This window comes from Myotis daubentonii, chromosome 4, assembly GCF_963259705.1.
Source record: "Myotis daubentonii chromosome 4, mMyoDau2.1, whole genome shotgun sequence".
NCBI classification, from domain to species: domain Eukaryota; kingdom Metazoa; phylum Chordata; class Mammalia; order Chiroptera; family Vespertilionidae; genus Myotis; species Myotis daubentonii.
Window position 1 is genome coordinate 84,081,497 of NC_081843.1, and position 23,948 is coordinate 84,105,444.

Here is a 23,948-nt window from a genome sequence, read left to right on the forward strand (position 1 = left end):
AGAAATAGACTTACAAGTCCAGGAAGCGCAGAGAACACCAAACAAGAGGAATCTAAAGAGGACCACACCAAGACACATCATAATTAAAATGCCAAGAGCAAAAGACAAAGAGAGAATCTTAAAAGCAGCAAGAGAAAAACAGTTAGTTACCTACAAGGGAGTACCCATATGACTGTCAGCTGATTTCTCAACAGAAACTATACAGGCCAGAAGGGAGTGGCAAGAAATATTCAAAGTGATAAATAGCAAGAACCTACAACCAAGATTACTCTACCCAGCAAAGCTATCATTCAGAATTGAAGGTCAGATAAAGAGCTTCACAGATAAGAAAAAGCTAAAGGAGTTCTCACCACCAAACCAGTATTATATGAAATGCTGAAAGGTATCCTTTAAGAAGAGGAAGAAGAAGAAAAAGGTAAAGATACAAATTATGAACAACAAATACACATCTATCAACAAGTGAATCTAAAAAATCAAATGAATAAATAATCTGATGAACAGAATAAACTGGTGAACAGAATCGAATCAGGGGCATAGAAAGGGAGTGGACTGACAATTTTGGGGGGGAAGGGGTGTGGGAGGTAAGGGAAGAGACTATGGACGAGGACAGTGGGGGGGGGGGGTAAGAGCATGGGGTGGGGTGGGAACCAGGTGGAGGTGAGCTATGGGGGGAAAAAGGAACAACTGTAATAATCTGAACAATAAAAATTTATTAATAAAAAATAATAATAATGTTAAACTTTCATGAAACTATCAGAGATAAAAATATACTCTATCAGTGGCCTCTGATGTTATAAAATTTATGGAGTCCCAGTCTAAAAATATATATAAACAATTTCTCAATTTGAAGTTTAACATAGGTTAAAATTATAATAAACTTATAACTCTTTTAAGACATTTAAACAACATACCACTAAGTCTTGGTCTTGAAGCAAGTTACAAATTGCCTCATATAACATGGGTCTTAAGTCAGACTTGAATTTCACAGAAACCCACTGACCAATGAGCCAAATCACCCTGCGTCGCAATGGCTTATACCTAGATAGGAAAAAATAATTAAATTAGAATGTTAAATATTTTAAGAAATCTATTTCACTCAGCATATTTCATCGTTTAAATATAAAATAGTATAATATAAAGCAACCTACATTCTTATGCAAAAGATTTAAAGCTACTTCTAAATGTACCTCAGTACAAATCCTAATAATAAAGCACTGGTTAAAAAATTTAAAACTTCTTAGGCAGATATACTATAAATCTGATTATTTTGTTTTAAAGAACTATAACCTAGATATGGACATAAAAAATATGTCTGGGGATTTCAAGATGGCGACAGAGTAGGTGGGTCTTTCTTTGTACCCCCTCCCAGAACCAAAGTGGAAATAAAACTAAATTGGGTAACATTTAGCCTGAATTACCAACTGAAGACTAGCTGAAGAGGAGACTTTTAACAAGGAAGGGCAGAAAGCAAGTAGAGACTGGTAGGAAGGGCGGGATCATGAGAGGAGCATGAGTATATGGAACAGACTGACCAATGTCGGAATGGAGAGGGCGACTATATAAAGGAAGGTGAAGATATTAGCTAAAGAACATATATGCATAGCCCATGGACATAGACAATAGTGTGGAGAGGGCCAAGGTAAGGGGGACAGGGACTGGGTAGAAGTGGCAAAGGGGGAAAAGATGGGGAATATCTGCAATAGTGTCAACAATATAAAATTTAAAAAATATATAAGGTGTCCCAAAAAATATATACACACTTTTAACAGCTGATAACTCGCTTAATTTTGAAAATGAAGTGTATATTAACGACTTTATAATCATTCAAAGTGTGTAAATCAGCTAATAATTCACTTAATTTTGAAAATGAACTATATGTTAATAAACATTGACTTCATAAATCATTAAAAGTGTCTATACATTTTTGTGGGGACACCCTGTATAATTAAAAACAAAGAACAAGTCCATTTCTGTCCCTCAAGCAACCAAAAACAGTTATTTCAAATAGGCATAACTAGCTAATATCCCAAACCCTAAGAATAGTGAAGCCCAATGAGTAATAAAGGCACTCCTGTTTTTCAATTCCAATTCTGTTAATCCCCTAAATATTGTATTTCTAAAAATGTGAGAGATTTCTAGGCTTATAGGAATACTATATAAATTTAACACTGATTTCAGCTAAACTCTTTAATTTTGTTAATGGTGTTCCACTACAGAATTTGACTCAGATTATCAAAAAATAATGATTTATATTTTAGAAGTTGTAGAACATTTGCAGTAACATGTACATACATTTATTTTCTGTGGTTATCTTTGCCAAAGGATATGACAGTCTTTAGGCAGTGATAAAAATCACAAAGCTATAATTATAATCAACTGCATCTAAGAATTTCATCCACAAAGTCTCTTCTTGATAGTATAATAAATTATAGTTACAAAATATTTACTTCTGGGTATAAATGGAAAAAGCGAATGAATATATCACATTTTTAAGAAAATTACAATCTTATAAGATGATCAATCACATAGAATTACTCATCAAAGATGCAAAATGTGTAAGTATTCCTGCCCTCAAAAACTTTATCATACACCTAAAAGAATTAAAGAATGCAAAACTCTATACTAGAATTTCAGAAAAGAAAAAGAGAACACTGGGAAGAGGGAGATGAGATTTGAACAGATTTTAAGATATAGAGTATTCTGGGCAAAAAGCTGGAAAAAAATGCCAGTTTAATGGATATGAACTGTTTGAAGAAAGTTAGAGGTGGAAGTAAACAACACTTTTATAGAGTTAATGAAGGAACCACAGAACCATCAAATTTGGACTGATATCTTTAAGATTACCACATTCAACATTCTATTTCAGATAAAAAGAATAAAATTTTGAGAAGTCAAATTGCAAGATCATAGTCACTTCTGGGCAGAATTAAGATTGGGGGTCATCCTGGCCGGTGTTGTTTAGAGCATCAACCTGTGAACCAGGAGGTCATGGTTTGATTCCTGGTCAAGGCACATGCCCGGGTTGCAGGCTCTATCCCCAGTGTGAGGTGTGCAGGAGACAGCCAATCAATGATTCTCTCTCATCACTGATGTTTCTATCCCTCTCTCCCTCTCCTGTCCTCTCTCTGAAATGAATAAAAACATACTTTAAAATACAAAAAGATTAGGGATCAGTTTGCTCCTCAAAGTGTGGTCCTTGGACCAGCAGCATCATTATACTGGAAGCATGATAGAATCACACAAACTGACCCATACTTCTACCCATAAGCTAAACCAAGACCTGAATTTTTAACAAGATCATCAGATGATCCATATACCCATTAAAGTTTGAGAAACACTGATCCATATCAGCTCTGACCCAAAAGAAATAGAATGCAAGCCAGTGTATAATTTTTGGTACCACACTAAAATAAGTAAAACGAAAGAAGTGAAATTTTTTAGTATTTTTATCTCAATACATCTGAAATATTATCATTTCAACATGTGATCAATACATATTTTATATTGGTATTTAATTTTGAATTAATTAAAATTAATTTCCGCAATTGCACCAAGTACATTTCAAGTCCTCAATAGCCACATATACTAGCTACTGTACTGGACAGCACAGGTCTAGACTAAATAGCCTCTAGGGCAGTGATGGCGAACCTTTTGAGCTCGGCGTGTCAGCATTTTGAAAAACCCTAACTTAACTCTGGTGCCATGTCACATATAGAAATTTTTTTTATATTTGCAACTATAGTAAAACAAAGACTTATATTTTTGATATTTATTTTATATATTTAAATGCCATTTAACAATGAAAAATCAACCAAAAAAATGAGTCCACGTGTCACCTCTGACATGCGTGTCATAGGTTCGCCATCACTGCTCTAGGGTGTAAGGACAATCAAACTGCACATTTGTCTCCCTGCTGAAGACTTTCTCTCTATCAAAGCCTCACTAGCTCCCTGAGAGCAGAATCATCACAATCCATCTTATTCACCACTGGCTCTACAGGAAATGGCAAATTCCAAATGTTGAAAGTATTTGTTGCCCTAGCCAGTTTGGCTCAGTGGATAGAGCATCGGCCTGGGGACTGAAGGGTCCTGGATTCAATTCCAGTCAAGGGCACATGCCCGGGTTGTGGGCTCAATCTACAGTAGAGGGTGTGCAGGAGGCAGCAGATCAATGATTCTCTTTCATCACTGATGTTTCTCTCTTTCTCTCCCTCTCCCTTCCTCTCTGAAATCAATAATGTATGTATATATATTATATATACATATATATAATATATACATATATATTATTTAATAATATAATCAATAATATATTTCTTTATATATATTAAAAAATATTTGTTGACTGAATAAATGATTGAATAATTGAATGAATGAATAAGTAGCTACTTACTGATCAAAATTACTTTAAAAGTACCTCCAGATCTACAATTCTATGGGTGTAAATATCCATAAAATGATCCATATATGGATGGCCTTCTTATTCACTCATTAATGTACTCAAGAAATGTTAACTGATGTATAACTATATTCTAGACATTCTGATGGGCACTACATCTACAAAAATAAATCTTTTTTTAAGCCTATAATATTAAGCTAAGAAAAAATTTATAAAAACTATTTAAGACCGCTTACCTTCAAATTTACTCACTCAGTACCCAAAATTAAAATAATTAGGCAAATACTTAAATGTGTCCAAATGCATTTTGCCATTGTATCTTCACATCCTACCGTACCCTCTCCCAAGATTTGTAGCATGCTTTGTGTGATCTCATCCTTTCCTTCTAACTTTGGTTAGACTACTTCTGACACTAGACCTACCCCTTTGCTAGGTCTCCAAATGATTTCCTTTCATACATATTTTCTTCCTATAATTCGGAGACCTCCAGTTCCCTAAACTTTGTTTAAAATTTCATCTTTCCTATACAAACTATCTTATCTAATATCAAATACTTCATAAATACTGCAATTCACATTTGAAATAAAAAAACATAATAACGAACTGTTTTGCTTGTACATAAAGTTCACAAGTCTTATGCCTTTCTACACTAGACACTATCAGCTAAGACATACCATGAATTTTTTAAAGCAAATTTTCTGCTTTATCTTCATGAGAAAATCACTATGGTAAAATAAGTGTATAATGAACACAGTTTTATACTTGCCTATTGTGAGTGACTTGTAATTCTGGAAGAAGCTGGTTTTTAAACCACTGATCAAAATCAACACTGTCAAACAGCTCAAAAGCCGCTAATCCAACAGCATTATACACTAAGGAGAAGATTTAAGAAAAAAATTTAAATATCAGATACTGAGCCAAATGCAAGTGCCCTTAGAAGAAACTTAGTGTTAGGAACTACTTGGAAACATGTGATGAGTTAATAAAGGGAAATGTAAAATATGTTAATCATAAAAATTATGTAAATAGTCATTTTAGAAACATTAAGCATTAAGTTACTTTATTCTGTTTTTCCTAAATAATCCTAGTGCTTTCAAACAGAAAATTACACTTATCCTATCTAATAAAAGAGAAAAATGGTAATTGGCGTACGACGATACCCTTTTCATTGGCTAATCAGGGCTATATGCAAATTAACTGCCAACTAAGATTGGCAGTTAACTGCCAACTAAGATTGGCAGTTAACTGCCAACTATGATTGGCAGTTAACTGCCAACAAGATGGCAGTTAATTTGCATATGTAGGCACAATGCAGGGAGGCGAAACGGAAAGCAGGAAGAAGCCCCCTGCCACTGACAGTGATCGGAAACCCAGGGGGGAGCTAAGAGCTGGGGGGCGGGGCAAAGGCGGCCCTGGGGCCACCTTTGCCCCGCCCCCCAGCCATGATCGGAGAATCAGGTGCCTTTGCCGCCCTGGCCAGTGATAGCAGGAAGTAGGGGTGGAGCCAGCGACGGGAGCTGGGCACGGTCGAAGCTGGCAGTCCCAGGAGCTAGGGGCCCCTTGCCTGGGCCTAAAGCGGAGCCCACGATCGCGGGGCCGCTGCAGCTGCGGGTCCCCGCTGCCCGGGCCGGACGCCTCAGCCAGAGGCGTTAGGCCTGGGCAGGGGCGGAGCCTGCAACCGCGGGGAGCTGGGGGTCCCCTGCCCAGGCCTGACACCTCTGCCGGAGGCCTCAGGCCTGGGCAAGGGGCCGATCCTGCCACTGGAGGGTGATGGGGGTCAACGCCTGAGGGCTCCCAGTATGTGAGAGGGGGCAGACTGGGCTGAGGGACACCCCCCCCACACACACACACACACACACACACACCCAGTGCACGAATTTCGTGCACCGGGCCCCTAGTTTTAAAATATTTAAGTCAAAGTATAAAAATTATAGAAGAGCATCTGCTTCCAAATGAGTACCAATGTTTTATGATCTGATCCCTACTTACTCTCTCTCCAGTCTCATCTCTCACAAACCCCTTAACTTCTATGTTTCAATTAAGCTGAAATACTCCCAGTTCAAAACATAACTGTGCTCGCTCCTTTTCCCTTTTGTACATGCTCCTGCTTCTGCCTGTACAGTCTTCCCACACCACTCTCTCCTCTGCTAACTCCCACTTATTCTTGTGTTCTCATATTACACTTCTTTAGGGTCTTTTGCAATACACAAAAAACTACCTGTGTTTTTTTCACAGTACTACCTAACTATCACCTACTTTAGCATTAACCAACTGGCACTATGTTATAATCAGTTGTCTGCTTGCTTGGTTATCTCCCCACCAGATAGTTACAATATTTTAGGTACCCTTATATCCTAACTCCCAGCATAACACCTGCCACAAAACAGACATATTATTTACTGAAGAAAGAAATGTTTCTAAACCACTTTAGTTCTACATACCAGCATCTTTGATTAATAGTGCATTCATATCTTCCACATTAGTGGGCCCTGAAAAAATAAGTATCAGTAAAAGTAAATAAAGTTAGTTATTAATAAATATTTTATTTAAACCCAATTTGTTAGTTTCTTGATTCAGTTAAGCACAACATATTTTATAATATTAAATATACATACAGGTGTTTAGGGAAAGTCGAAGTTTTGTTATCATCACCATTAGAGAACACAGGTACATGTAAGGCCACATTGCAATTTAAAAAACACATAACATATAACATTTATACAATTTTATTTCAAGCAACAATGCAGAAAAATATATGTCACACATTGCTAACTATTGTATTATACCTGATTATATAAGAAAATTCTTAAATTTAAAAAATGAGTCTCCCTCCCCCCAAAAAGAACGAGAATGGGAAATCAACACAGTACACTCTAAACATTAAAAAAAAAAAAAAAGGTTATGAAAGTGACAATAAAATGAAAAGTTCAAATGTGAAACTTTAAAATATAAAGTTGGCAGTCAATGCAGTACCATCCAGAAAAGAGAATGCCATGGTAAAGACATGAAAAACACAGTTTACTTAATAAGTACATTTCTTCAGAATAGCAAGATTTCTAACAAGTTTATCAAAGCTTTTTCTGCTCTTATATGAATTCCTAAGCTCACTAGTCTAATAAGATACAATAAATACTGCCCTAAATAATCAGATTAGTCCAGAACTAGAAAAAGAACTAAACTCTGAAATCAATGAAAACCTTACCAGCATCCAGCAACTTATTAGAGTATAACCTAAATAGATTATCCACTTCCCTTCAGTGGTTTAAAAAAATAAAATGGATAGGAGAAAACAGAAATAATGTTCCAAGCTCAACAGAAAAGGTAACTGAAACGGTATAAATGTTATTGAATTTTTAAATCTGTAATCCTGCATTAAGAAATTAGTAAATAACTGTACATTAGATATCAAAATATATTTTCATTTTCATATGAAAACACAATTAACACTCAAATTATTTTTAAAAATTACCACAGTAAAACTTGGCTGATAGCTCATTTTCCCCTCAGTTTATCATTTAAGCAGAAACACTATTAATTTTTGGGGGGTAACAAAAGGCTAAAAAGTGAGCTATCCTCTAACTACTACAAACAAGATCAGGAATCTCCTTCCCTACAGAGATTACCTTGTTGTTATTTTCTGACATCACCATTTACTCAATCCTTGATCCCTTACACAGGGGTTCTCAAACTTTTTAAACAGGGGGCCAGTTCACTGTCCCTCAGACCGTTGGAGGGCCGGACTATAGTTTAAAACAAAACTATGAACAAATTCCTATGCACACTGCACATATCTTATTTTGAAGTAAAAAAACAAAACGGGAACAAATACAATATTTGTATTTGCGTGTGGCCCGCGGGCCGTAGTTTGAGGACCCCTGCCTTACAATGTGATTCGTAGCCCAACCAATCAAATAATCTATTGTCTCAAAGATTCTGCTGCCTTCTTTCCTCTCACAGCACTGGACACTTCTGACATGCTCTTCTCCAGGATTTACCCTCATCCTTCTCTTTTTATCTCTGCGATAGTTTCTAACCCAGCTTTGATGCAGGGCCTCCATGTCCTCATGTTCCTAAAGATGAAAGCCTCAGGTTCTGTCCTTGAACGTATTTTCTTCTCCCACGGTTCGTTATATACAGTCCAAAAGGAAAGCGCTCTCTCTAACCATTACTAAAAGCTGCTTTCCCTGTCATTAAGACTAACATTCAGGATCATTTCTGATCACTTTCCTTTGTCTAGTATAGTCAATTAGCTGCCAAAAGTCAATGGATAAACAAATAGTTACTGAATGTGCCAGGCCCTGGGAATAATGTGTGAACAAAACAGATGTGATCAATGCCTCCTCCCTGAATGTAGAGCATAGCAGAAAAGTCAAAAATGATAAATCCCTGTTAATAGTTAAATAATTAATTTCTCGTGTACAAAGCATAATGCTAAAAATTTCATCACTTTTTTTTACTTTTTTATTGTTGACACTATTACAGATGTCCCCCATTTCCCTCTCCCCTCCCCTTTACCCACCTCCACCAGCCCCTGCCACCCCGCCCCAGCTTTTACCACTCTGTTGTCTGTGTCCATGGGCTATGTGTGCTCTTTGGCTACTCTCCTCCCCTTCCTTTATTCAGTCCTCCCCCACTCCCCTCTGACCTCTGTCAGACTGTTCCATACATCCATGCCTCTGGTTCTATTTTGTTATCAGTGTATTTTGTTCATTAGATTCCACACATAAGTGAGATCACATGGTATTTGTCTTTCTCTGAATGGCTTATTTCATTTAGTATATAATCTCCAGGTCTCATCATTCTCTTTTAAATCCAATACCTTCTCCCAAGTCCCACGGCCACCATTCTGAGGCTAACATTTATTATTTTAACCTTTTCTCACACCTCTTGTCACAACATGCTTCAAATGGACTATTTCCACAAGCAATAAACTTAATTGCCTGCAATTTTGCTTTTGTTGTTAGGTTTACAATAGCAAAACCTATCATATTCAAGGCCTAGCCAAGGCCTCCTTTTGTGAATTGTCCACACTTGTTCTCTATCCCAGAGACCACCCTTCAGAAAAGAACACATTTGGTTTTTCTCAAGTTCCTATCTTTATATGACTTAGGAAATTAGGCACTGCACATAGTAGGTACTCGCAAACTATTTTAATTAAACATTAACCAATAGATAAATCAAAGTATCAAAAATATACCTCACCTTGAAGTCTTTGCATCATTTCTAGAAGTACAGGAGTAAGAGTCTGATTATATTCATGGAATATATCTATAAACAGTACTTCAGTGCAAGGCTGAAGAGGAAAAAATTTTTTAACAAAAACAATGGTATATTAAATTGATTAATTCTAAAATAAAGCAAAGAGTAGTCATTCTTAAGATCCTAAACCTCTTAGTGGTTTCCAATTCTTAGTGTTTCTTTAAAAAAGTAGATTAATATTTTTTTTATAATTTATAACATAAATTATAATAATTCATAACACATAGAAAGTTTATTTCACTATTTCAATCATTTAGCATTATGCAATCAAAAATATAAAACTACACAGAGGAAATAATTTACATTTGTAATTAATAATTCTTCAAATTAAAAAAGTAATCTGGAGCCACATTAATTTAAAGATTCAGTACTATAAAATGACTATACAGGAATTAATGTGTTATAAATTATGTATTTTCTTAACAATGGCATAAACCAACAATTCATGAGTTCAATTCACCAGCGTAGTATTTCTTTAAATACAAACGTTAGCAGAAGTCACAGTGTTAGCTACATAATATGAATGATTCATTTTGATTCTTAAAGTACTAAATCACTAGATGTTTCATAAGATGAGAAAATTATAATTAAATGTTGACAGCACTGTGCTTTATGTTAAAGAATCACACATATATATAAACACTAAAATGACAGATGGAATGAGTGTCATCTCAGATATTTGCTTCAAAATAATCCAGTTGGGGAGGGAGGATGTATTTATATGAAACAAGTCTATCCATGAGTTGGATAACTGATAAACTAGGTTTTGGACTCAGAGGGTTCATAATATTATACTATATTTTAATATAAAATTTTTCTTAAAAGAAAGTTTAAGTAATATTAAAGCAGAAAATTATTTAAAATATTTTAAAGCACTAGCTAGGCCTGGCCAGATAGCTCAATTGGTTAGAGCATTGGCCTGATATGACAAGGTTTTGGTTTTGATCTCCAATCAGGGCTCATACAAGAACTAAAATAAATGAATGCATAAATATGTGAAACAACAAATCGACATTTCTCCCTTCCTCTCTTTAAAATAAATAAAAATTTTAAAAAGTTTTAAAGCACTAATAATTTGTCTGATTTACAATCTTTGTGGTTTTCTATGTACGTTTATGAAACTAATACAATATACATTTTTAGAAAAATAACTGCAAATTATGTAAACACAAGTCTTTATAATAAGAATAGTTCAAAGACCACATTTGATAAATTTTCCTTAAATGCTGGCCCTATCAATAAATTTATATTTAACTTTTTTTTAATGGATTTCAATGAGGAAGGAGAGGGAGAGAGACAGAAACATCAATGATTAGAGAGAATCATCAATTGGCTGCCTCCTGCACATCCACCCATGGGAATTGAGCCCAAACCTGGACATGTGCCCTGACCAGGAATCAAGCCATAACCTCCTGGTTAATGGATTGATGTTCAACCACTGACCCACACTGGCCAGGCAATAAATGCATGTTTAAAAAGCATTCTATAACTAAAAGCAATGGGCTGGTCTCTGAAATCAATTACACCAGATGGTAAGAGAAATAACATACCAACAGAAGTTTTACAATTACTGAAATACTTCAGAGGAAATATAAAATGATTATAACCAAAAAAAGATAGCTTTCACTTTAAAAAAGACCTCGTAATTCTGCAATGACAACTATTTCCCAATCAATTTGACTGCAAAGTGAAGAAAAATTCAGTTCACATACTGCCAATTTAACCAAAAATAGATTTTTTTCAGATTAAAGTTCATCACTTTACTAAGTACTTTCCTCTTGTTGTCAGTGAGAAACAGCTCTTCCATGGGAGCTCAAGAAAAGCTATCAAGGACGCAGATTGTGATGTGGCAAGGCGGTTTATTTATGATGTAATATCAACAGAGTTCGCCTCCTGGCTTCCCAATGTCCCATCTCTCTCCATCCTGCCATGGAAAAAGTCCAAGCTCGTCTTCAACAAGGCAAAGGCAAAGGCAGCACCCAGGTTTCTGTTTCAAATTCCTTGGGAGCCCCAGGTGGCTATTAGATCCACATGGTTGAGGCACTCCTTTGATTTTGTACCAAAAATAAAGCTTGCCACCAAATCTCATCCTCTCTGTGGGTCCCTGGAAATGCTTTTCCTTGTGACACCACAAAAACTCCATTCCCACCAGCAACATTCTCAAATATAGATTATTATAATTATGAATACCTTATCTGTCCCACTTAATGCTTGGAATCTTCAAAAAAGTTTCGTTCTCTACTAACAGTTAATATAAGTATTAAGCTTTTCCCTATCAATTTTTCTTTCAACCAACACTTACCCTCAAACTGTATTTCCAAGAATCCCCTCCTGTTTCTTCCACTGCTGCAATTAAAATATGACAAATAATGCTCTACAGAAATGAAACAATGATGTTTCAAAAATTTCAGTTTGGAAAACAAAGATTTTAAATAATATGAGTTTAATATTTCTGTGAATTGTTTTAAACATAACACTGAAAGCAAACCCTTGGGGACACAAGGTTTAACAGATTTCTTTACTAGAAGCTACAGATTATATCTGTGTACATTACAGTCACCTATCAAGTGCTTTCATCCATAAGCATTCTCTCACTTTCATTAAAATTCTGGCCCTGGCCAGTTTGGCTCAGTGAATAGAGCATCGGCCTGTGAACTGAAGGGTCCCAGGTTCAATTCCGGTCAAGGGCATGTGCCTGGGTTGTGGGCTCGATCCCCAGTGGGGGACTTGCAGGAGGCAGCCAATCAACGATTCTCTCTCATCATGGATGTTTCTATCTCTCTCTCCCTCTTCCTTCCTCTCTGAAATCAATAAAAATGTACTTTAAAAAATTCTGTACAGAGGAAAGCTCAAAGTACTTATCCCATCCAGAATATCTAATATCACCTGATAAACTATCACTACAATCCTAAGAATCATTTCATTTGGTACAATAATCATGTTTTACAAGTAAAAAGAATTAGTGACATTTTCCATAAATGTCCTACATTTAAAGTAAAATACTTCAGGGACTTTTAAAAATATGGGATTCAGTGTTACATGTTATAATATTATATGTTGTATATAGAAAAGGCAATATGAAACATTAAGATTTTAGCTAAGAGAAAAGGCAAAAACAAAAAGGAATGCACTGTACAGTGTAGTCATATTTTTATGAACTAAAATTGTTTTTAAATGACAAAGGAAGATAAGTCTTCCAAAATGTTTAAAACATTCTTAAAATATTAGGAAACTTATGTGTATAACTACACAAAGGCACTCAGCCAAAGAGATCAGTAGAGGCTAAAATCTAGCCTATGTCTGACCATAACTAAAGTAATTCACAGATACTTGATTAAGTACTCAATTCCTCGATTTTCTAAGCAAGGACTTTGACAGATTTATTCTCTCGATCTACTATTAAAATTCAAATAGACAAAAAGATGTACAAATTTCACATTGTAATAACTTTGATGATTAAAAATATTTTAATCATCAAAAAAACTAATTTAAAATTAAAATTTAAATAGGCAACCTATTCAGCAATTCAGAAATTTTTATCTCCAAATTTCTTTCTGGAGTAAATATTTCTAAAAAAAATAATGGAATGAACCACAAAGGAGAAACTGACAGGCAGTTAATTTTATATTTTGTTTCAAACTACATGATACATCCATAATACCTAAAAATTTAAAAACTCTCTTTCTGGAGAAAAATTCTATATATTTGAACAACTCATTAAAAACCAAGATTCTCAAATCAAAAGTGGTATACAGTATTAAAAAACAATCTATACCTATAATTAAATAGATGGTATCTACTTATGAAAAGGGGAGAAAAGCCATGGGAAAACTAAAGAACTGATTCTTACTAAAGCCTTCTGGGTCTTCTTCCCACATTGTCAATTCTTCTTCAGTTAACAGAAAATAATGAGAGACTAATCTTCTACAAATCTCTGTCAAAGTGGGATATGTGAAGAATGCCATCTTAATCTTATGAGCTTCAAGGGTTTCAGGGCTGCTATCTAGAAAAATAAGTTTCCAAGTTAATTGTACAGACAAAATTCTACCCAAGTAGGATTATATACCAAATTTTAAAATACACCCTTATGGGAAAAGATACAGTGGTATATAAATTTTCATTTTCATTATGGACAAACCACAAAAACACTCTTTCTTCTGTTCACATGAGTCTTGCTTCTTTGTTACCACTATAGCTTGTGCACTATCATGCTATATTATCACACCACACTGAAGTGACTTGTTTCTCGCTCTCCCCTACAAGATTTCCTCATCTTGGTACACATACACATGATGAATTCTAAGTAATATAACAAATATCATAGCCTATCTGGAAGTAACCTCTTACAAAATAAAGTCAGAGAAAATTTTTAATTATACCAATAAATACAGCCTACAACATGAGCTGCAGTGGTTACTGTAGGACTTTAACCTTAAAGTCCCTGGGCTTCCACTCATCTTCTATTGTACTACAAAGACAGCTTACTAAATGCATTGTATGGGTTTTTTTAAAGCTGGCATTCACATAAGACTCTAATTCTTATCTCTATTTCATGTCGCAGCAACATTTTATTTTTCAGACTTCATAAATTTAAAGAAATTACATAAAAGTAGCATTTATTTCATACTTCAACTACAGTAAGAAAATGAAAAAGTAAAACTACCTGTAAAGCATTACCTTCAAAATTTTTGGATGGCTTATAAGCATAATTTTTGACAATCATCTTAATCAGATTCATGCATTGGACAATGAATCGTTCAAATGTAACCCCTTCACCAACTTCTGTAAATACATAGCTCACAGAAAATTCCAGAGATCTCTGAATTAGAGGAGTAAATGAAAAGGGATGCTGATCCAAAAAGTCCAAAAGCTATAAAGAAAATTAAAATATATTTTTCCCAAATTAATATAGGCATATAATCATCCATAAGTACAACTCATGCAGTTTCACATGTAATATGTATGTCGCACACATAATATACTTCCTGAGTTGCATCATATAATGTGGATTATATCAGATATCTTAATTAGAACTTTCTATTATTTCTAGTATAGAGTTCAAAATAGACCTAATTCATACTTAATTTGTTAATAATGGTTAAATATAAAAAACCAATAATAATGGCTAAATATAATACAAAAGGAATAAGTATATACAAAACAGGCCTTTAAAAAGTACAGTTAGGCCCTGACCGGTTTGGCTCAGTGGATAGAGCATTGGCCTGTGGACTCAAGGGTCCCGGGTTTGACTCTGGTCAAGGGCATGTACCTTGGTTGCAGGCACATACCCAGTAGGGAGTGTGCAGGAGGCAGCTGATCGATGTTTCTCTCTCATCTATGTTTCTAACTCTCTATCCCTCTCCCTTCCTCTCTGTAAAAAATCAATAAAATATATTTTTTAAAAAATAATAAAAAGTACAGTTAGTCCTGACTTAAGATCATTAATACAGGTTCTGAGAAATAACAAACAAAACCCATTTACCATAGGTTAACTGATAAAAACAAGAGTTAAGCTGCAGCATCTCATCATTATAATGAGACAACACTGAACAAAATGACATTATTCTAGGACTTGCTATAACAAATAAAAGCAAAAAATAAATTTTCCTGCATTTCTTACATGAACTATATTTTGATGCATTAAATAGTTGATGAGGGAGATTTCTTCTTTATTGAAGAACTAGAGGCCCAAAGCACAAAATTTGCACACTGGTAGGGTCCCTAGCAGCTAGCGGCTGCTGGCTGTTGGCTGCTGGCAAGTACTCCCTCCCTTCCCCTGGCTGGCCCCGCTCCCGGTCAAAATCCTGGACGAACTCCCGACTGAGGGGACAATTTGCATACTACGCTTTTATTATATAGGATTCCAGCTAATAAATGTAAAGGGAATCATAGAATGCCATCATTCTGTAACCCCTTATCAAACGAATCTAGGCCATGATCACCAATGGCTGCAAAAATCAATAAGGAAAAGACTCTGAGAAGTTTTATAATGGAATAGAGGTCCAGTGCACAAAATTTGAGCACTCAGGGAGGGGTGCCTCAGCCCAGATTGCGAGGGCGCAGGCCATGCTGAGGGACCCCACTGGTGCACGATTGGGGCAGGGGAGGGATGCAGGAGGTTAGCCAGCAGTGGAGGGACAGTGGGAGGGCTCCAGGGCATGTCTCTCAATCCCGATCGGCCAGACCCCAGCAGCAAGCTAACCTACTGGTCAGAGCATCCATCCTCTGGTGGTCAGTGTACGTCATAACAAGCAGTTGAGAAGCCTTAGCATATCATTAGCATATTACACTTTGATTGGTTGAACGGACAACTGGACACTTAGCATATTAGGCTTTTATTATACAGGATAGCTCAATAGATGTTCAATATGATGCTAATCAGTCATTTGACTTCCTAATATTATATTGCCTTCTACATTTTATCTACATCCTGCTCAGCTGCACTATCTTATCTCTGCTTTTTCTAATGGACCTGAGAATAATGAGCTTTAGAGGAATCAACTTCTCTAATATTTTATTTAAAATAGAGTTTTTACAACAAGGTGAGTCATTCAGTATAATTTATGGTATATAAATTTAATTATTATAGGCTTCAAGATAGAAAGGTGTTTTTCTCCTCAATTTTCCTATAAACAGAAAATAAGTCACTAAACACTAAAGTCAAAATGTATGCTTACAAAAACATAACTTTCCTTACTAAATGTTCATATGTATATTTTATTTGAAAAACACAATTAAGATAAAAAGAAAACTTACCACTTTCGTAAAAAGAATAATGGTCTTTTCCAGTTTATCTCTAAATACAGTATCTGTATCTACATTTCTACCTGTTAAAAATACATTTCAAATATTAGTACAAGTTTATAATATTCTATAAATTCACAACTAAGACAATGATTAAACTTTTAGGAAAAATATTGTCATGTATTTTGGGTATTTTGCATTAAGAATTCATTATTGTGCACTCCTGACTCTAAACAAATTAACCATAAAAACAAAGTTTTTATAAAGCAATTCCAAGATTTGCACTTAAGAGACACAGTAATCCTCAGTGCTGTATTTCACAAAATTAATTCTAAAATACAAACTAAACCCATTTTAAAGTAAAAGGGTAACAATTTTATACATGAATCATGAGTCCCATTTTCAAGATCTAAATTAGCCATAGTTGAAATACTTGTCAAGCAGCATTAAGTAAAAGCAAAGCACTCAAAAATTAGCACATACTCATTATTTTTCCTATATCGCAAACCATTTTTTTCCGATAATTTCCCTGGCAAATAATAAATTTTTGTATATTCAGAATAATGTCCATCAGCCCATTAACTACTCTGCTCTCGAATCAAACTCTTCATATTCTGCCTCATCTAATTCTCTTCTACTTCCCCCATGGAGATGGCCAAAAAAACCCCCACCATTTTTAGAAAAATAAACTACATTATATGAACTCTCTTACTCATCTTTGCATGCACAGTACCAAGAACAGTGACTGGCAATAGACTCAACAATGTTTTTACTAAACTGAAAAGACTGACATGAAAAAAATCAGTAACTCCTTAAAGTTGAGTACACTAAGATATCTTCTCAGGATAGTAAGTCCTCAAAAATACACACATACAGCCCTAGCCAGTTTGGCTGAGTGGATAGAGCATCGGATCGTGGACTTAAGGTCCCAAGTTTGACTCTGGTCAAGGGCACATACCTTAGTTGCAGGCTCAATCCCTGGCCCTGATTGGGACGCATGCGGGAGGCAACCAATCAATGTGTCTTTCTTACAGAGATGTTTCTATCTCTCCCCACCCCTTCCACTCTCTCTAAAAATCCATGGAAAGTTATCCTCGGGTAAGGATTAACAACAACAAAAAAATACACATATAGGATATACATACCTGTGTGTGCATACAGGATATGTATACGTGTGTGTGTGCATGCACATGTGTGTGCATCCTAAGCAAAGATGCTTACAGTTATAGGGAAGAGAAAAGGATAACAGACCACCAGTATAATACAACACAAATATAAATGATAAATTATTTTTGTGGGGTAGTGGATTAGAAAGGGTCCTAAAGGTAAGCCAATGAAAGTAAATGAACAAGGGATTTACAAAATGAAAGTACAATTTAAGAAAATTTATATGTAAAATATACTAAAAGCAATAGAATCTTTAAGAAGTCTAAATAACATCTGCACAGAATCTACACAATGAATATCTATTAAATGTACAAGTATTGTGGATGTCTGCAGTAGAAATACAGAAGGAATGAACACAGAATAGAATTTTTAAAAAAAGGTTTCCTCAATATAAGGCAATACTTGTGTATGAAAACAAAGCTGAGAGTCCTATTTAACTTCAGAGAATTAATTATCAAGACACAAGATTTTAGCCTCTCTCCAGGTTTGCAAGTTCAGAGCAGAAGCTATTAATGAATAAGGATTCTACAGTAAAAAGTACTATCATGGAAGTACTTACTGCATTCCAGAAATTGTTTCAGACGATCAAATATTCCATGTAAAAAACCCTAGAAAATAATTTTTTAAAGTGTCTCAATTTATTCTGTAATAAACATTTACCTTAAGCTTTTTCAGGGATACTAAAACTTACCAAATCGTCTTAAAAAGTTAAAATTAAGTAAGTAAAAAATACTCCACTATTAAAAACAAGTCTTATACAAGAAAGTATTATAGTAAGCCCCCCTTATCCAAAGGGATTAAGTCCTAAGACCCGACCCCCTAATGGATACCTAAAACCTCGGACAGTACAAAACCAATATGAAATGAAATAAAGTAAAAAAAATAAAATAAAATGGCTCGGAGTAGACCCAAAGACCCAATCTTTGCAAAATTTTGCAAAAATTTCTGTGTACCTCCGCACCCCCAACACAATCCACAGAAAGCAATACTTTAGCTGACCTAAACCCATATGTGAAAACTAGTATTTTTGCATACAGAGTAGATGACACTATAGTAATAATAAATATACATCACAACTTAGGTTTACCAATGAGGTTTTCCCCTCTAATATACATATTTCTTAATTTATTGCAAAAAGAATGTATAGGTGTTAAAAGGAGAAAAAAAATAATTTTAAATATACAAAAACAGACAAAGGAAAATATCAAGAATATAAATAACTACGACACAACTGGTAATATTATAGTAGCAATCAAATTCATAGTTCACTTGAATTCAGATTCAAATGAACACTCTCAATGTATCATGTCATCTTGAGAACTAACTTAGGCCTATTTCCTCTCCTTCACATAATAGCTGCTTTGATGTAGTGAAAAAAAAACCACAAGTCTAAAAGTATAATTAACACACAAAATGGTTTTAAAAAAACACTACCTTGTCACATAGTAAATACATTTAAATGAATGCTAACTAAAAAGAACAGGCTTCAAAGTTTTCAGGATACTACTAAGCATTTTCCCAAAGTAACAGGAAAAATCAGTTACTTCTTCCACTTACCATCACCTCCATATTCCTATGAGGTTCCACAAATCCATTAACAGTTAACTTACGCAGAACTGAAAAGTAAAATCAAGCTTTATTTGCATCTTATTTTTTCATATTTTATCCTACTAAAATCATGATCAGAATAAAAACTTAAGAATCACAAAACCTCATCAAGCTTGGCGGCTATCGTCTTAACATTTAATAGTTACAGAAAAGTAACTTCTGGTCATTGCTTGCTTTGCTAAGTGGGAAAGATGGAACCAAAGCCAAGTTTTTACGATGCAAAAGTAGTGTTCTTCTCATCATAACACTCATGCTTCTAAAACCATATTGCAAAATTTAGTTTAATTTCTATAATTGTTAGTGCTTCTCACCTGCAATAACTCCTATAGCAGTGATGGCGAACCTTTTGAGCTCGGCGTGTCAGCATTTTGAAAAATCCTAACTTAACTCTGGTGCCATGTCACATATAGAAATTTTTTGATATTTGCAACCATAGTAAAAAAGACTTATATTTTTGATATTTATTTTATATATTTAAATGCCATTTAACAAAGAAAAATCAACCAAAAAAATGAGTTCGTGTGTCACCTCTGACACGCGTCATAGGTTCGCCATCACTGTCCGATAGGTTGAAATTGAGGTTACCTCTAATCCATAAACTTTAAACTATGCATTAACAGGGATCAAAAAGTTTCATTGTTTTAAGCTACATTCATGAAAATATAGTATCTATTAAAAGGGATATGAAAATTACTCTATTTCCTAATATGGAACAGACTATAGTGCTCAATTATAAGCATCACACTTTATGAGTAAACTGGTATACACAGGGAAACTAGAATGATAAAAGATCTGAAATCAGATCTAGATTTAAATAATAGCTCCAATGTCTATAACCGTATTGTCTTAGGCAACTTTTCTAGAGCTCACATTCCTTATCTGTAAAATGTGGCTAAAAAGTCCTACCACAGGGGGTTACTAAAGAATTTAGTATCTACAAGTAGAACACGTAGCTCAAATAGTAACAACTGAATGGCAACATACAAGACTATAAAATTTGACATCACTTTCAGAAAATAATTTTACAGACAGCATTGCTATCTATGTAATTAAAGAGTTAGTGTTCACGAGGTGAAGTCAAAAGGCAGTATATTAAAAATGGGTTTAGAATGCACCTGTCTACAAGACCAACAATTTCATACATCATTTATCTACACTCAAAAGTTATTATGCCCTAGCTGGTTTGGCTCAGTGGATAGAACGCTGGCCTATGGACTGAAGGGTCCTGGGTTCTATTCTGGTCTCAAGGGCACATGCCCGGGTTGCGGGCTCAATCCCCAGTCGGGGGCTTGCAGGAGGCAGCCAATCACTTGCAGGAGACAGCCAATCAATGGTTCTCTCATCATTGGTGTTTCTATCTCTCTCTCCCCCTCTCTTCCTCTCTGAAATCAATAAAAATATGGTTTTTAAAAAGTTACTACAGTAGGTCCTCAGATTACATAGGAGGTCCGTTCCTATGGTGCAATGTAACGCGATTTTCGCCATAAGTCGGAACCCACCTACATAAGCACCTACGTCACTCACATGGAGCACATACACAGCAGTAATGAAATGAAACAGTAAAAAAAAAATTAAAGAAAGATAACAATTCCTGACCTTTACTTGTGGTAAATAAATAATAAAAAACATAAGGCACGTATGTACATACGTAGAAATAACGGAACTTTTTTTTTTTTATAAATAAATGGGAGCTGGTGATGAGTCCCACATAACCCAAGGACTGTCTATATATCATAATAGAAATAAATAGAGTTCAAACTCATCTCTCTATACCAGACACGCTCTTTCCCACCAAGACACCTTGGTCTATACTACGTGGGAGGGTCCTTTCTTTCTGCCTTCATTGCCTAGTTAACTTTGACTTTATGATTTTGATTCAAGCATCACTTTCTCATGCAAGTCTTTTCTGACCATATTATCAGTTATCATAACATCAGTAAGGCCCCTGTCACAGATGTCATTTTACATATATCTGTGTGGTCATTTTATTATTTCTGTCTCTCCAGTGCCAACCACTGACCTATAAATCTGTTGAATGAAATAATGAATGTCTAAAACAGGGGTCCTCAAACTTTTTAAACAGGGGGCCAGTTCACTGTCCCTCAGACCATTGGAGGGCCGGACTATAGTTTAAAACAAAACTATGAACAAATTCCTATGCACACTGCACATACCTTATTTTGAAGTAAAAAAACAAAACGGGAACAAATACAATATTTGTATTTGCATGTGGCCCGCGGGCCACAGTTTGAGGACCCCTGGTCTAAAAGGTACTAAATGCAAATAGGTGTAAACTTTGAGATTACATGTGAAAAAAACTCCATTCCTAAGACTTTAAGTTGTAACAAGATAGAGATTAATAGCTGGAGAGAATAAGTACTTTCAAGAAAAATGCTATGGGTTTTTTTTTTCTAGGTCAAATGCCTTAGAAATGCTAATGTATATCTAAGACCTTTAGATGGGGAGGTAATGAAAAGCTTAAAGCATGCTAATAAAGAGTAGAGCTATATCCTTTTTTCAGGAGTTAAGCTCTGAAATCAGTAAAGCAAAAAAAGTCTACAGTCAAAAAAACTCATGAAAAATCTTTAATCATTAAATTCACAGTTTTGTTATACCACGTTATTATTGGTTTCTCGGACTCTGAGTATGCATCTCTCTCTAAAGCCTTTGAATTTCTTCCACAAGGATGTTGACAAAACCATCTGCACTCACTTGTAAAATCACCTGTACTGGATTTTACTTGTCAACAGTCCTTTAAAATCATTCCCTTGAGCAAAAGGTTAGGTTTTGTACATCTTCAGGTACTAGAGTGAGTATGATAAAAGGCCTTGTGAATAAAACAGAAGGATGCTAAATGAGCTCTAGTAAAAGAAAACTAAAGGCTGCTTGAGATCAAATTAAGAAACATAATCTAAAAGAGCCTCAGCAATCAGAACAGAAGGCGAGAGACTATAAGACAAAGAGAACAAGCCAAGTGAGTGTTTTAAAAAGGAAAGGAACCTCAGAATACAGTCAAGATAAATAACTCAGCCCAGGGAAAGTAAAAATGGAGATTTATGCTAAGATTATGATGTATCTTGGCCAGGTGGCTCAGTTGGTTGTAGCGTCATCCGCTACACCAGCGGTTCTCAACCTGTGGGTCGCGACCCTTTGGGGGTCGAACAACCCTTTCACAGGGGTCGCCTAAGACCATCGGGAAACACATATATAATTACATATTGTTTTTGTGATTAATCACTATGCTTTAATTACGTTCAATTTGTAACAATGAAAATACATCCTGCATATCAGATATTTACATTACGATTCATAACAGTAGCAAAATTACAGTTATGAAGTAGCAACAAAAATAATTTTATGGTTGGGGGTCACCACAACATGAGGAACTGTATTAAAGGGTCGCGGCATTAGGAAGGTTGAGAACCACTGCCCTACACCAAAAGGTTTCGAGTTTGGTTCCTGATCAGAGCACATAGCGGAGGTAACCAATCGATGTTTCTCTCTCACACTGATGTTTCTCTTCTAACCATCTAAAAAAATCAATGAAAACATCCTAGAGTGAGGATTAAAAAAAGAGAGAATGCCCAGCATACGAAAACACAACCCAAGATGATACCCCATCAGGTACCATCTAAAATCTAAGCGAGCCTGAGGTACAAGTAAAAAAGATGGACCCTGAATTCTCGGGCAAAAGAGCTGGGAAATAGAGCTGAACTAAGCCTTGTGGACAGGAGAGGTAGCATGACAATAAGGGTAGCAGCCCTTAACACTACATACATGAGAAATGTAAAGTAGAAGCAAAAGAAAGAAGTATTTGAAAAGAATGTATTCTGAATCAAGAGATGACAGTAATGTAAATATAACGTAACACTATTGTAGTTCTGGCTGGTGTGGCTAGGTGGTGAAAGTGTTGGACTGCACACCAAAGGGTCGCAGGTTCCATTCCCAATCAAGGACACGTACCTGGGTTGCAGGTTCAATCCCTGGCCCAGGTCGGGCACATTCAGGAGACAACCAATTGATGTTTCTCTCTCACATCGATGATTCTCTCTCCCCCTTTCTTTCCTCAGGTGAGGATTAACAACAACAAAAACCCCAAAACATAGAACTATTGGACACTTTCATCAATTAGAGTAGGAAGAGTTATTCTCATAAAAGAAAGACAAACTAAAAATAATCCCTTGTCTCCAAGGGAAAAATTAACTCTTATTCTCTTGGTGAGACTAGCAATAGAAAATCCATCCAGAAGAACTATTTGGCGACTATTCTGAGGTATGTCATTTCAAAAATGAACATATCAAGTTTAACAGCACCTTTCAATGATAGTAGAGTTCGTTCTAGTGAATTTAGAGCTGCAGCTTCATTGCCAGAAGAAACATGATGAAGGAATGTGTCTGTGTGGTGATTCCACAGAGAGCAGGCAAAATTATAAATTCCAGAAGCTAACTGCAAAGAAATATCAACAAATTTGTTCACATTATAGAAGTCAGTAATCAATTAGACCTACACAGTAATACATTTCAGTTATTAAATTGAGCACACATTTTCAATGAGATTTGAAATAGTCAAGAGTCATTTATCACAAACTTTCAAACTTTTAAAGCCAAAATGCATAGTAATAAATAGTTTACTTGGCTGCTGCTATGAACATACACATACACACACACACACACACACCCTAAAATATTAGTTTCTTGAAACAATACTAAGCCTAATGCTTACATTGTAGTCTGATATATTCTACTTATACTTTTTATCTTCTGCTTATAGGT

At 35.3% G+C, this 23,948-nt stretch overlaps 1 protein-coding gene across 6 annotated transcripts in view; it reads right to left on the reverse strand.

Annotated features, from left to right (window-relative positions):
• The window catches only part of IPO11 (importin 11), a 146,052-nt gene that overhangs the window by 96,326 nt on the left and 25,778 nt on the right, over positions 1-23,948 (reverse strand). For all 6 annotated transcript variants that reach the window (XR_009452671.1, XR_009452672.1, XM_059694549.1 and 3 more), the window contains exons 6-16: positions 23,490-23,622; positions 19,126-19,184; positions 18,128-18,176; positions 16,414-16,484; positions 14,335-14,527; positions 13,508-13,660; positions 11,960-12,003; positions 9,601-9,691; positions 6,840-6,887; positions 5,165-5,270; positions 912-1,038 (exon numbers count right to left, since the gene is read on the reverse strand). Coding sequence is in view for 4 of the 6 variants with exons in the window: in XM_059694549.1 (XP_059550532.1) it covers positions 912-1,038; positions 5,165-5,270; positions 6,840-6,887; positions 9,601-9,691; positions 11,960-12,003; positions 13,508-13,660; positions 14,335-14,527; positions 16,414-16,484; positions 18,128-18,176; positions 19,126-19,184; positions 23,490-23,622 (1,074 nt within the window). In the remaining 2 variants the exon portion in view is untranslated. The remainder of the gene's footprint in view (positions 1-911; positions 1,039-5,164; positions 5,271-6,839; positions 6,888-9,600; positions 9,692-11,959; positions 12,004-13,507; positions 13,661-14,334; positions 14,528-16,413; positions 16,485-18,127; positions 18,177-19,125; positions 19,185-23,489; positions 23,623-23,948) is intronic.